At 39.0% G+C, this 15,206-nt stretch overlaps 1 protein-coding gene across 4 annotated transcripts in view; it reads right to left on the bottom strand.

Moving 5' to 3' along the window:
• LOC117409362 (nuclear receptor ROR-beta) overlaps positions 1 to 15,206 on the bottom strand; it is an 89,133-nt gene that overhangs the window by 4,374 nt on the left and 69,553 nt on the right. For 3 of the 4 annotated variants that reach the window (XM_034015290.3, XM_058996358.1, XM_058996353.1), the window contains 6 exons: positions 12,447 to 12,857; positions 8,296 to 8,417; positions 6,495 to 6,627; positions 4,556 to 4,663; positions 555 to 665; positions 94 to 209 (listed from right to left, as the gene is read on the bottom strand). In XM_034015290.3, the coding sequence (XP_033871181.2) occupies positions 94 to 209; positions 555 to 665; positions 4,556 to 4,663; positions 6,495 to 6,627; positions 8,296 to 8,417; positions 12,447 to 12,857 (1,001 nt within the window). The remainder of the gene's footprint in view (positions 1 to 93; positions 210 to 554; positions 666 to 4,555; positions 4,664 to 6,494; positions 6,628 to 8,295; positions 8,418 to 12,446; positions 12,858 to 15,206) is intronic. The other variant, XM_034015291.3, reaches the window with a different exon arrangement.

Below are 15,206 nucleotides of genomic sequence, written 5' to 3' on the forward strand. Positions count from 1 at the left end.
GTCCTCAGTTTTTGGATTCCACTCAGCAGATGTTCATTTCAATCCCATGAGGCTCCTTTGTTAAAAGCCTGACTAGTGTCTATGATAACCTACTTTTGCCAGTGTGTCATCATCTAAGTGGTTCTTCTGCATCACATGCTGTAGTGCAAAGTAAATCTTCTCTTGCAGCTTCTGAACTTTCCTGGGTTCCATCAGCCAGGGTCGATCTACTCCAATGAAAAATAAAATAAAAAACATTATTATTTTTCATTCCAACTCCAATTGGGTCATTAAAACTAAGGGGGCTAATAAATGACAATTAATCTCCAAAATCCATCAAATGTTTGTTATTATTTAATTGCATCAGGTACTTATATTCACTGAATACATATTTAATACTAAACATGAAGCTACAAGGAACTAAATGGTATGCTTGTGCTAATTTTGTATGAACAATCCTGTGCCTTAATACATTTGGAGTTTAGGAGTACTGGTAGGACAATTTCCACTTAATAATTGATAAAAGAATACAAATAAATCTAGTAATATCTTCTTCTTTGGTCTATACTACGTACCAGGTGATATCAGCACAGCTGCTGAGAACAAAGCGATTTCCTCTTCGGTAAGCTGAAGAGAGCACAAACTCTTTGCAAAGTCAAAGGCTGCACTGACAAGATCATCTGAACCTGATTCAAAACCCAAAAAAGAAAACAATGAAGCAGCACTTCTTCTTTTTTTTATTTAGTAGTCGCCAATTGATTTTACCCTGTTTTTCTCCTAATTTGAAATATCCAATTGTATTTTAGGCTCAGCTCACAGCTCCCACCCCCGCGCTGACTCGGGAGCGGCGAAGACGAACACATGCTGTCCTCCGAAACGCATGCCGTCAGCTGACCGCTTCTTTTCACTCTGCAGGCCTGCCATGCAGCCAACCCAGAGCTACAGCGTCGGAGGACAACACAGATCTGGGCAGCTTACAGGCAAGCCCGCAGGCGCCCGGCCAGTCTACAGGGGTCACTGGTGTGTGGTGAGCCGAGGTCACCCTGGCCGACCTAAGCCCCGCCCCCCCCGGGCAGCGCTTAGCCAATTGTGCACCGCCCCCTGGGAACTCCCATCCATGGTCGGCAGTGGAATAGCCTGGACTCGAACCAGGGACCTCCAGGCTACGTGGAGCGCCTTTACCGGATGCGCCACTCGGGAGCCCCTGAAGTAGCACTTCTAAACCAGAATTACAAATCCACAACATTCTGAAGTCAAATATAAGTCAAATACACTGGAAGAACCCTTATAAAAAAAGTTTACTGTATTAAAAGCATATCAAAGTGTAACAAAGCATAGTGAAAGCATGGTAAAGCATAGCTAAGCATTGTAAGGAATAGCAAGGTATGGTAAAGCACATTAATAAACATGGCAAACCAGGGTAAAATATGATAAACGCATGATATAGCCATGGTAAAAGCATGGGGTAACTGTGAAAATATTGTGCCAAAATACTGTAAACTTTTATGAAGGAATTATTAAATATATGTATAGTTAAAACAAATGTGGTCACAAAATGTTCATTATTATCTGACTATATCAATAATCACATGACTGTGATAATCATAGAACACAACAGTGTTACAGATATAAAGACACTACTGTATATCATAGCCTGTAGTCTCTTGCAAGGATATTACCAGAAATTTAAAAAGTGGTTAATTTTACTTCCAGTTTATCATCTGGAAATGTGTTGTAAATATGTTATGCTACAATTTGTTAAATGTTTTTATTCTAACTAACAATTCTCTGAATCTCAAATGTTTTATGAGATACGAAGACATGGCACCAACATTGAAGCTTCCCTTACAGGGGTGCTTATGTATGACTTATCAGCTTTTATCTAGCAGTGTCCTACTTTATATTCAATCTTAATTTCTTAAATAAGTGTTAATAGCCTATGTTATATTCAACATTACTTAAAAAGTAAGTAGCAGGGCTCTGAACATATAGTGTTACACGTTCACACATGTTGCTCCAACTGTTTAAATAACGTACCTGTAATTTTACTTTTTATTTAACATCCTGACAACTTTTTACACTTATAACTTTAAAGCAGCTTTCCTCAATTGGCGGCCTTTGAGCATCAACTATCCTTAATTACAAAAGCTGAAATTGCTGATACGCAAGATTGTAATGTCACCGCGATCTACAGGGTATTTGTGTCCGCTAAGAAGCGTTTTTTTTTTGGCAACCTAATCAGGAACAAGTCAGCTGATTGGCCAGCTTTCATTCTGACGAGATTTCATTTTGGCATGCATCACACATCTCCGCCCATTTAGATTAGTGTTAATCTTTTTAACAATTAAAAAGGTCTAATTTAGCACATAATCAGTTCAATTAACGGTCTAGTCCCCTAATCCTCAAAGAAGACGCATGACCACTCAAGAAGTGATTGATATGCTTACCGCTTTGTCCGAAAATGATTCTGATGCAGGGAATGTGAGTGGTCATGACAGCGATGAATCCTGGATTTGTGAAACAGGCAGTTCCACCAGTGAAAGCGAGGAAGGTGCCACTGAAGTGCCACGACCACAAAGAGCAGCGACTCCCGCTGCATCGCCAGCATGAACAGGCATTCGGGAGACGGATGGCACTATTTGGGAAATTATAAATCCTGGTGTTGATGCTGTAGGAAGACGGGCTGCACAAAATGTTTTGAAGGTCCCACGGCGTACACAAAATGCAACCTCGATAGCACTCTCAGTGCTTTTCATTTATTGATCGATATGCAAATGCTACACCACATTCAACGCTGTACTGTAGCAGAGGCACATAGGATACAAAATGATGATTCCTAGGCAATGTCATTGGAGGAATTGGAAGTGTTTATTGCAATCCTGTATGTTTGTGGCTGTAAGCCTTTGCCTAGAGAGCTTTTGGTCTACACAATGCGGAATTGCTTTTTTTATATATATATAGAGACAATGTAGCGGAATAGTTTGAGAAATCTTGAGATTTTTGCATTTTGATTTGAGAGCAACGAGAAGTGCCCACTTTCAGACAGATAAATTTGCTCTGGCATCAGAAATTTTAAACGACTTCATTGGAAACAGCATTGCCTGCTACAAGACGGTAAAGAACCTTACAGTGGACGAGCAGCTGTTTCCGACAAAATAACGGTGTCGCTGGACACAATACATGTCAAACAAACCTGACAAATTTGGGATCAAATTTTGGCTGGCAGCGGACGTTGAGTCCAAATATATGGTGAATGATTACCCTTACCTGGGCAGCTGTTCAGAGACTGGATGACAACGTGGTACTTAAGCTGATGGAAAAGGGAGGAATGTTACTACTGACAATTTTTTTTACTTCACTGCAATTGGCAAAAGAGTTGAAGAAAAAAAAAACAGCCTGGTTGGATCAGTGAACAAAGCAAGAAGAGAGCTTCCACCATCTGCACAAAACCTGCAACCACAGCTGTACTCCAGTACAATTCTGAAACACAATGACTGTGCTACACTAACTGTTTACAAGTACAAGCTGAGAAAGAATGTAATTATTTTCAGCTCCCTTCATATGTCGGGACTGTTGACAAGAAAAAACTGGAGACTGTGGATTTCTACAATGACTCAAAGTACGGAGTGGGCATTTTAGACCAGGTGGCACGTCAGTACTCAGTGAAAGCCGGTTCTCGTCGGTGACTAGTTGCTGTATTTTACAATGTACTGGATCTGGCAGCCATCAATTCCTTTGTTTTGTACAAGGAATGCACCGGGAAAATATCAGAAGGAGAGGATTCACCTTGAAGCTAGCCACAGCGCTTCGACAGAAATATTTAAATCAGAAAACTGCAAAGCAGCAGGCTGCAGCAGCTCAACCTGGATTCAGTGCTGCACCCAGTGACACATGCAAGAGAAAACAATGCCAGGTAACTTAAATATTGTCCTTTTAATACAGTGTTTCAGCTGTGCAGATGATTGATATGATGTGCTTAAATAAAACTTTTGAGTTGTATCCGATAGTTTGTCTTTCATTTTAACACTGAGGTTGTTTAAAATATAACTGTCATAATAACCATGGCAGCGGCTCTAGGTATGAGTATAACCGCGGCGGTTCTAGTGTTAAACAGTTGTACCAACAGGTGGGAATGTGTAACGCTATATTTTTCAGAACCCTGCTACTTACTGTTTAACAGGTTGTAGTGTTTAAATCCCAAGTTTCCTGCTTTGTTGTATGTATTTCTACAATATAATTGTCAACATAATTGCAATTGTTTTGACATTTTCATTAACATATCCCTAAATCAGTTTTGACCAGTTATTTTCATTTCACATCGGTTATGCATCGGGTCTTCCTATCAAAATGTCATCTGAATTCACAACATTGTCAGATTCAATCCCACCTGTTCAATTAGAAACATTATTGGTTCCCGACCGCTCTCACACTATTCAGCATTTTGATTGGTTCATCTGTCCTACCGGCTCGGTCTGGCACAGGTTCAGAGGGGTGGGAACAGATTGTGTTTTAAACCCTACAGCCTGTTCAGTAACACTAAGAATTATAAATTTAAATCAAAGGTAATTACACATACCTAGTGCTTTAAACATCTGCATTCCTCCATATTTTCCCTCGAAGAGCACAGTGTTGTTCAGTGGATTGAAGGCACGGCACATTCTCACCAACACCACTTCCAAACAACCTTACAAGTTAAAAAGTGAACACCATGACTCATACACATTACCCCCATTTCACCCAAAAAATCATCTTCTCATATATATACAGACGTGCTCAAATTTGTTGGTACCCTTACAGCTCATTGAAATAATGCTTCATTCCTCCTGAAAAGTGATGAAATTAAAAGCTATTTTATCATGTATACTTGCATGCCTTTGGTATGTCATAGAATAAAGCAAAGAAGCTGTGAAAAGAGATGAATTATTGCTTATTCTAAAATGGCCTGGACACATTTGTTGGTACCCCTTAGAAAAGATAATAAATAATTGGATTATAGTGATATTTCAAACTAATTAGTTTCTTTAATTAGTATTGCACATGTCTCCAATCTTGTAATCAGTCATTCAGCCTATTTAAATGGAGAAAAGTAATCACTGTGCTGTTTGGTATCATTGTGCACACCACACTGAACATGGACCAGAGAAAGCAAATGAGAGAGTTGTCTGAGGAGATCAGAAAGAAAATAATAGACAAGCATGGTAAAGGTAAAGGCTACAAGACCATCTCCAAGCAGCCTGATGTTCCTGTGACAACAGTTGCAAATATTATTAAGAAGTTTAAGGTCCGTGGAACTGTAGTCAACCTCCCTGGGCGTGGCCGCAAGAGGAAAATCGACCCCAGATTGAACAGAAGGATAGTGCGAATGGTAGAAAAAGAACCAAGGATAACTGCCAAAGAGATACAAGCTGAACTCCAAGGTGAAGGTACGTCAGTTTCTGATCGCACCATCCGTCGCTTTTTGAGCGAAAGTGGGCTCCATGGAAGAAGACCCAGGAGGACTCCACTTTTGACAGAAAAACATAAAAAAGCCAGACTGGAATTTGCTAAAATGCATATTGACAAGCCACAATCCTTCTGGGAGAATGTCCTTTGGACAGATGAGTCAAAACTGGAGCTTTTTGGCAAGTCACATCAGCTCTATGTTCACAGACGAAAAAATGAAGCTTTCAAAGAAAAGAACACCATACCTACAGTGAAACATGGAGGAAGCTCGGTTATGTTTTGGGGCTGCTTTGCTGTGCCTGGCACAGGGTGCCTTGAATCTGTGCAGGGCACAATGAAATCTCAAGACTATCAAGGCATTCTGGAGCGAAACGTACTGCCCAGTGTCAGAAAGCTCTGTCTCAGTCGCAGGTCATGGGTCCTCCAACAGGATAATGACCCAAAACACACAGCTAAAAGCACCCAAGAGTGGTTAAGAACAAAACATTGGACTATTCTGAAGTGGCCTTCTATGAGTCCTGATCTGAATCCTATCGAACATCTATGGAAAGAGCTGAAACATGCAGTCTGGAGAAGGCACCCATCAAACCTGAGACAGCTGGAGCAGTTTGCTCAGGAAGAGTGGGCCAGACTACCTGTTAACAGGTGCAGAAGTCTCATTGACAGCTACAGAAAACGTTTGATTGCAGTGATTGCCTCTAAAGGTTGTGCAACAAAATATTAGGTTAGCGGTCCCATCATTTTTGTCCATGCCATTTTCATTTGTTTTATTATTTACAATATTATGTTGAATAAAAAATTAAATATGGAATAAACAATGGTGGATGCCAATTACTTTTGTCAGTTTCAAGTTATTTCAGAGAAAATTGTGCATTCTTCGTTTTTTGTGGAGGGGTACCAACAAATTTGAGCACGTCTGTATATATATATGTGTGTGTGTGTGTGTGTGTGTTTTTTGAGATTACAAACAACTAATAAGTGATAAAAGTGAAATGTTGTGCCACAGACCAACTGGAAAGCCATTATTCTAAGCAAAATACATGCTTTTGTGGCTATTCCACTGACAAACTTACCTGATTTAAGGAGAAGAATTTGATCATTCTGACATAGATCCATAAACCCTGTTATCCGCTTGGCAAATTCAACCACATACTGAATGGCATGTGTGATCTGGATTGCACATTGCTGCCATAACAGATCCCGTGTCTACAAGGAGAGAACGAAAAACAAAACATAATAGAAAAAAAACAACAAAATGTCTTAAATCATCACAGCATGTGGCCTTGTTCCGCCCCGTGAAATTATTTATATATATAAATATATATATAAGGAGTAAAATCCTGTTATCTGAACTAATTGGGACCAGGGGCTGTTTAGCTAATCGAATTACAACTGTGAAATTGTATAAAAAGAATGCTACCACTTCATCTATAAATATATAGCATACAGTACTGCACTGTTTTGTAAATACCAGATTGAGCCTTAAAAAGGGCATTTTCTATGACAGAGTACAAGAGCAAAGCACACAACAAGACTGTTTACCAGGGGACTGTTCAGATAACAGAAGTTCTCACATAATTGAGGTTCAGACAATAAAGGTTTTACTGTATAATAAAGACTACACTGCCAAAGATTAATTTTGTTATAATTATTTTAAGACTAGGTAAACACTAAAGAACATTAAATTAAATTAAATTAAATTAAATTAAACAATAATTAAAAACAATAGGACGATACAAAAAAAATATTTTTGGAGCCTTAGTCTGTTTTTCTAATGATGATTTTACTTCCTGAGAAGATTATTATCAACAATGTTCTCATTAAAGGAAAAGCAATTTTGAAATAAAAATGTTATATAAGAAAGCTATTTTGTTGTAGTGAACATTTTCCAACCTGTTCTTTAAATAACCCAGATTATTGTACCTATCCGCCACCTAAAGTAACTGGAAAATGAAGGACTATACTAGGTACATGTCTCAGACACGTCTGGCTATATCAGTAATAGTACATCACAGAAAACTAAAATCTGGCCTAACAGGACAGGGGCTCTGCAGGAATCACCTTACTGTTTGAGACAGGGATGTCTAGGTTACGCGCAGGTTGTACTAACCAACCATAAGTTTAAAATATCACCGAGGGACTTTGTTTTCAATAGCACGATGACATGACTTCTCTGGACCCTCAATGGGAAAAAGGTTTTGGAGAGCCCGGAGTGGCTGCATCACACTGAACACAGTAAAAACCAAGATAAGAATCATAAACTGTACAGTAAAAACTGTATTAAACTTTATTTAACCATCATATATTTAAGTACTTAATTTGTGTAGAACTTACAAATCTCCTTTGCTTAGTAGACAAAGTGACTTTTGAGAAAATCTACAGTATGTCACCAAAAATATATTTACATTTTAATGTACAAGTAGTGACAGGCTTTGATAAAATATCATAGGTGTAGCAAACCTAGTAGGCTTCCAAGCCAGCCTAAAGTGAATTATAAGAGATCAGAGGGAGAGATCTTGCATGTCCTTTTTATCATAGCGTTTATTTTACAGCTCTGCATAACCAGTCTCGGCCTTCCATCTCAGGGCTTTGAACTCTGCCAGTAAACACCTTGAGCAACACATTCTGAAAATTCATAAATGTTTCAGACTTCAGACTCAACAAAAGATTATGGTTTGTTTAAAACATTACAACTAATGCCAGAACTAAGGAAAACAGGTCAGTTTAAACATCATTTGGAAGGTCTTTGTATGAATACAACTTTTTATAGTGCAAAGTCCAACAAAGTCTTCCGTATCAATTTGGCTATGTACAGACGATGCAATATTAAGAGAGTCTGTCAGTAAGGAATTTAGGAACTATAAACAATATTACCTTATTTTGATACATTTTAATGTCTTCATATGTGTGGGTCTGCCATGCCAGCTGCTGCAGCTCCTCCACAGTGTATTGGCATGTCTCCAAATGGGACTTTATAATATTCTGTGCAATTCGATCTGTTAGAAAAATCAGGATAGGTTATTAAACTGGAATGGAAACACTCTGAGGTGAAACGCTGGGGAAATAAGGATGTAAAAGTGAGTGTGAGCTTACCAGCTTTGCAACCTCAAACTCAAGAAATGAACTTGGAGAAAAAGCCTTCAGTGATGGGAATAATGGATCACAATCATGTGCATATCAAAGGACAATTTAAAACTTCATACCAAAAATAAACTCACAGGCTGAGAGGGTGAGATAATGTAATGCTCTTTAACCCTTTGTGGTCCATTGTCGGACCTGGTCCGACATTGCAATTATTCCTATCTGGTCCATTGTCGGATCCTGTCCGACATCATCAAAAAAACGCAAAAAACGTATCTCATGATTAGTCATACATGCCCCTGGCATTACATAGGGGCGGTCATAAGGAAACAAGCTGAATGGTACTGTATCAGCACACAGAGACTATCACGGACATCTGCACAGCTTTTTTGAGATGTTATAGTAATAAAATAATGTCTTGGATTGCATTATTGAGGAGTTTGGTGATAAAACGAGTGATCAGGAGATGATCGATCGGTATGTACGACTATTATTATTAGTATTATTTATTTATTAGCATATGTGAAAGCGATAGTGAACGAAAGGGTGGGGCAGGGCTGGAGATGCCTAGTGAGTGCTTTGTTGATATGCAGGGCCATTTAAACCCGTTTGACTGTGAAAAAAAAATAGTTTTAAAAAACGCGTCTAAAATTAACTGCACGTGTGAAAATAAATTGGACCTGACGCGCACTTAATAAATGGACTGCAAAGGGTTAAGATAACAGGACTACAATCTGTACCAGCAGCTTTGGTTCAATCAGCCTAATGTGATCCAGCACAACAGATTGTGCATCATACACACATTTATTCATGCACACAAATCATTTTAATCCCCCTATCCAGAGGGCAATACCTGCTGGATCACTGGCCTTTGTGGTGGTCAGTCATCTAGCAAGCAATACACTGTGCAGAGAGTACAGACCCTTAAAAATATGTACAGTATAATTAGCTAGGGAAAAAGTTCTTAGGCTCTCATACTTAAGTCTTCAGCAAGAGGTGTAATAACTATATAGTGCTTGGAGACCAAGTATCAGAACAAGAAACCTTCCCTAGTCTTGTCAACAAACAGCTAGATTAAAACACTTCACAAATGGGGACAAAGACAAACCCTGGAACCTCCATGGTGCATTACCAGATTAAACTACAGGTTCATCTTTAGTCACTTATTACTTCATGAACTGAAAATTACTTGAGGAATAAATTTGCCTTGCCCATATATAATTCACTTGGACATGAATCCTTCCATTAAGGTTTTTAATTATGCAGTGCGGTATGTTAACACACAGTGAGACTTCTTCAGTACCAGACACAAGTTTAATGTTGTTCTGACTACTGACCAAAAGGTGGTGGAAAAGGATAGTTTAAGTTTAATTTCCTGAGTAAAAATGCTGTTCATTTTAAGTTAATTTCCAAGTCTGTCTGTATGTTATGCATTTTTACCATGAAAATAGAATTTAAATGGAACCTGGTTACCATTTTAGATGCTATGTATCCCACAGTTTTTTAAGGTACCTTCAGGCATAAAGAAATACATGTTTTTTTTGTTTATCCTAAATTTCCTTTTTTCAATGGAACCAGTTACCCATTCAAATTCAAAAATACAACCAGTAATTCTCAAACATCTGAAGAGAGATTTTAGGAAACAGAAAATCAAAAGTAAAAAACTGAAATGCAATGATTTTTCAGACATGTTACAATTTTAGAATCTCATCAAGCAGCTTCTTGAAGGATCCCAGGGTGCCAGCTTCAACAACATTACTGGGGAGTTGGTTCCAGACTCCCAAAATTATCTGTGTAATCTAGGGGGACTGACTGAGATTCTGAACTCTCTTAACTTATAGTATCATTTGTGTGTAACTACACCCCCCCTACAAAATAAATAATTCTTCTTAAATGTTTCCTGGTTGTAGCCAGCACATTCAGCCAATTGCTTTACAAATTAGTGAAATAAGTTGCATCTCAGTATTGATGTGCTGGCAGCATATAAATAGTTTCATGCAAACCTTGGTCAGATAACAGGAGTTATCTACAGTGGCTCTCAAAAGTATTCACCCCCTTTGACTTTTCCACATTTTATTGTGTTACAACATGGAATCAAAATGGATTTAATTTGGAGTTTTTGCCACTGATCAACCCAAAAAAGTCCATAATGCCAAAGTGAAAAATAAAATCTACAAATTGTTCTAAATTAATTACAAATATAAAACAGAAAATAATTGATTGCATAAGTATTCACCCCCTTTGCTATGACACACCTAAATAAGCTCTGGTGCAACCAATTGTCTTTAGAAGTCACATAATTAGTTGAATGGAGCCCACCTGTGTGCAATTAAGGTGTGTCACATGATTTCAGGTTAAATACACCTGTCTCTGGGAGGTCCCACAGTTGGTTAGTCCATTTCTTAACAAAAACTACATCATGAAGTCGAAGGAACATTCAAAGCAAATCCGGAATAAGGTTCTTCAAAAGCACCAATCATGGGTAGGATATAAGAACATTTCCAAGGCATTGAATATCCCCCGGAGCACAGTAAAGTCCATTATTAAGAAATGGAGAGAATATGGCACAACTGTGAATCTGTCTAGAACAGGCCGTCCTCAAAAACGGAGTATCCGGGTGAGAAGGGCACTAGTCAGGGAGGCCACCAAGAGGCCTATGGCAACTCTAAAGGAGTTACAGTCTTCCATGGCTGGGCTGGGAGTCACTGTGCATACGGCAACAATAGCCCGAGCAATTTTGCAAAGAAGAATGGGCAAAAATTGCAGTGTCCAGATGTGCAAAGCTGGTAGAGACTTATCCAAATAGACTCATGGCTGTAATTGTTGCCCAAGATTCCTCTACCAAATATTGACTCAAGGGGGTGAATACTTACGCAATCAATTATTTTCTGTTTTGTATTTATGGACATTATGGACTTTTTTTGTGTTGATCAGTGGCAAAAACTCCAAATTAAATCCATTTTGATTCCATGTTGTAACACAATAAAATGTGGAAAAGTCCAAGGGGGTGAATACTTTCGAGAGCCACTGTATGTGGTGAGCTTTACTCTGAATGCAAAGTCATTTATTGAGGAATTGAAACATTGAAGTGTAAATTATATTAGAAACTTGCTCTAGTAACACAGACAGTAGGATGTTTGCAGTGAAGATAACTTGAAATTGACAGGCGTGTCTTAGTGTATATTGATTCCAGCTTTTCCAGTGCTTTAGGACTGTAAAATACTGTCAATGCAAGACTATCGAACAACACATAGAAACTTAAATTGAAGATACAGGCATGGTAAAAAAAAAATAGTAAAATCAACATGCAGTATATGCTTAATACAGATTATTAATTAATTATTTTTTTTTTAAAGAAAAGACCAGCTGGGCAAACCAATATCAGAACCATAATATGATTAAAACTGGATTTATTGTGTGTGTACACTTACAACTATAAACATTGACTATAAAGTGTCTGTCTTTATAATTTGAATTTTTAAATAAACTTGTCAATTTAATCTTTAAAATAAATTAACTTTAATATTTATCTAAAAAGAGCAAATTTGCAAGCCTAAAGTATAACCTTATGACATAAATGAGGTTTACCTTATAAATAGAACAAATCAGTTTTTCAGCTGCATATTTCTGCATTTAAATTGAACTTCTTGCAAAAATGGGGCTTAAATTACTAAGCAGTACACTCCAGCTCCTCTGTGTCTACTTACCCATGAAATGCACCAATTTATAATAGCTCAATTAGTTTCATAGGTGGTTGTCCTTGCCAGCAGTTCTAGGAGTACAGAAAAGTCTAAACTAACAGATTCTCTTTCTACATGTATAATGCTTCATGAACCGACAGCTGCTGAAAAACTTATTTTGGACAACTGCTGCAAGGTAAAATTAAACATGGAAAACTGGCATGATGTAAGCAGCCCACAGTACATGGGAACAGGTCTACCTACCTAACTCAGTCATTGTTACTCCAGGGGCTAGCTGACCATCTGTAAAAGAGCTGTATGTAAACAAGTTTGGTACAGGTGTGAGGTCATAAATAGGCTCCTGTTTGATTTGCTTGATTTCAGCCATGTCTATTCCAGACTGATCCGGGGAGGGCTGAGTGGAATCAACACTGTAGTAGGCATTGCTCCCCTCTGTTTTTGGCAGGTCGATTATGTGTCCATTGGAATAAGTGCCTCCGATTTCATTGTTAAGGTTACTGAGGCCATTGCTAATGCTGCTGGTGTAGACGCGTGCCAGGGCCTCCACTTCCCCATTCTGCTGCTGCAGCTGCTCCTGCAGCCTCTGCTGGTGTTTCTGCACCTCCACATACAGGCTGTCCCGCTGCTTCTTAGACATTCTTCCAAATTTCACAGCTGGTTAGAAACAAAAAAAAATGCACATGGTTATGAAATAGGGCTCTGTGTTTGTTGGGAAATGTTTGTTGTATTTTTTAAAATAAAAATAAATATAAAAATAGGCATGTTGAGACATTTGTTTACTTATGCACAACTTAAACAAAACAATTTAAATAATGTTATGTTCACTTAGAATTTCCCTACAGTTTTATTTCTGATACAGTAGCACTCTTGTAACCTTTCAGACCACAATGCAGTATTGCACAGAATTACATCTTTACATTTTTTTTCTCTAAAAATATACTGGATAAACTATATCATATTCTTTTTACAACTATTTGTATTTACAACTTGTGTTGCGAATTGAAGTGAGCAACACTGGAGTCTGATGACAGGTAGACTAGCATGATATCAACAAGATATCATTCACGACAGACCCCGATAAGGTAACATTAGGTACTCCAATTTGCTTTGTCTAACCAGCCCGTAGCTTGTTAACTCTAAACAGCAGTTCAGCAATATTTAATAGTTAACCTCTAACATGTTTGCCCCTGATTTTGATGAAAAAAAACTTGCTGCAAATGGGAGCAAACTGCTTTTATGCGATTTTGGTGACATGTTTTGACACGTCCTTTTCTTTTTCTTTTTTTTTTTTTTAATTTAGTCATTGCCAATTATTTTTATTATTTTCTCCCAATTTGGAATGGCCAATTATTTTTAGGCTTAGCTTACCGCTACCACCCCTGCGCTGACTCAGGAGGGCAAAGACGAACACACGGTGCCCTCCGAAGCGTGTGCCGTCAGCTGACCGCTTTTTTTCACACTGTGGACTCACCATGCAGCCACCCAAGAGCAACAGCATCGGAGGACAACGCAGATCTCGGGCAGCTTACAGGCAAGCCCGCAGGCGCCCGGCCACACTACAGGGGTCGCTGGTGGGCGGTGAGCCGAGAAAACCCTAGCCGACCTAACCCTCCCCCCCCAGGCAACGCTTGGCCAATTATGCGCCACCCCTTGGGAGCTCCTGTCTACGGTCGGCTGTGGAATAGCCTGGACTCGAACCGGTGACGTCCAGGCTATAGGCCGCATCCTGCACTCCATGCGGAGCGCCTTTACCGGGTGCGCCACTCAGGAGCCCCGACACGTCCTTTTCTGTCTGCATTAGTGCTAGTGGTCGGCATAACTTTCCGGGTGTGACCTCATTTGCAGGTTAGCTTTGAGCGCTTTCGATGACGGCATAGATGGGGGTGACTGCGTAAAGGAAGGCTTATTTGAAATGCAGGCACAGCCAATTCCATTATGAAAAGTGAGAGGGAGAACACACTTTTACCAAACAATGTATATATTTCTTATATTCTAAAATAAGCAATAAATGTATAGCTGTACAAACTGTGATGTGGAATTTGCCATTGTTAACTATAGGGCTGCTCTGAAAAATATAGATTTATATGGAAAAAAACAAATGCATACAAATATTTATTATACTTCATACTGGATGTAATATATTCCAAAGTGTTTTACATTTGAATATGCGCATAATCAGTAGCTGTGTGGGGTCTTTCAGAATTTGTGTATGTTTCAAATCCCACACAAGAATATTCTCTTAAAAAATACATGATCTGGAATACATTATTTCATACATATATGAAGTATGGGCTTTATATTATTTAAGGAAACAGATTTTGTTTGTCAGAATCTTTTAGAGCATGTATGAAGCCAGTAGGATAATTTTGCCTCTACAGTGTCACTTTGGAAACGTCCTTAAAGCTGTATTGGAAAGACATGACTGATACCCTAACTTTAGTGATACTGTGAAGAGTTCATCCTTTTGTAAAACTATTGTAAACAAACACTATCCATGTTTTTGAAATCTAAAGCTCTAACATTTCGATTGATGTACTGGTAGGGTGACCAGATTTTCAAAGCTTAAAACCGGGACACATTGTTAAATAATTGATAAGACTTAAATATAGGTTATTTTAATAGCCATCCTCTCACTCTTAGTATTGTAATCTTCTCACTCTTAGTGTTGTAGCGACCTGGGGCCTGTGGGGGGTGCCATCACCCTAGAGACTGTTAAGTGTTGTCTGTCATGAGTTTGTCCGTTGATAGGTACATGTGTTGTAAGGGAAAGAGACCACGCCAGGGGAATTATGGCAGGGGAAGGGTGTGAGGGGTAGCGGGAGTGCTGGGCACAGGGATGGGGGGGTGTGTGTGTGTGTGTGTGTGTGTGTGTGTGTGCAGGTGGGAGTGTGTGAGGAACAAGGAGGGGGGGGGGATACATGTACACAGTTTTGCCTGTAACTGGGTCACCCCTCTCAGACAGAAGTGGGTCAGCTCCTGCCAGGGACCGGCAGACAGCGGGCA

Source organism: Acipenser ruthenus, chromosome 2 (genome assembly GCF_902713425.1).
Source record: "Acipenser ruthenus chromosome 2, fAciRut3.2 maternal haplotype, whole genome shotgun sequence".
Lineage (NCBI taxonomy): Eukaryota > Metazoa > Chordata > Actinopteri > Acipenseriformes > Acipenseridae > Acipenser > Acipenser ruthenus.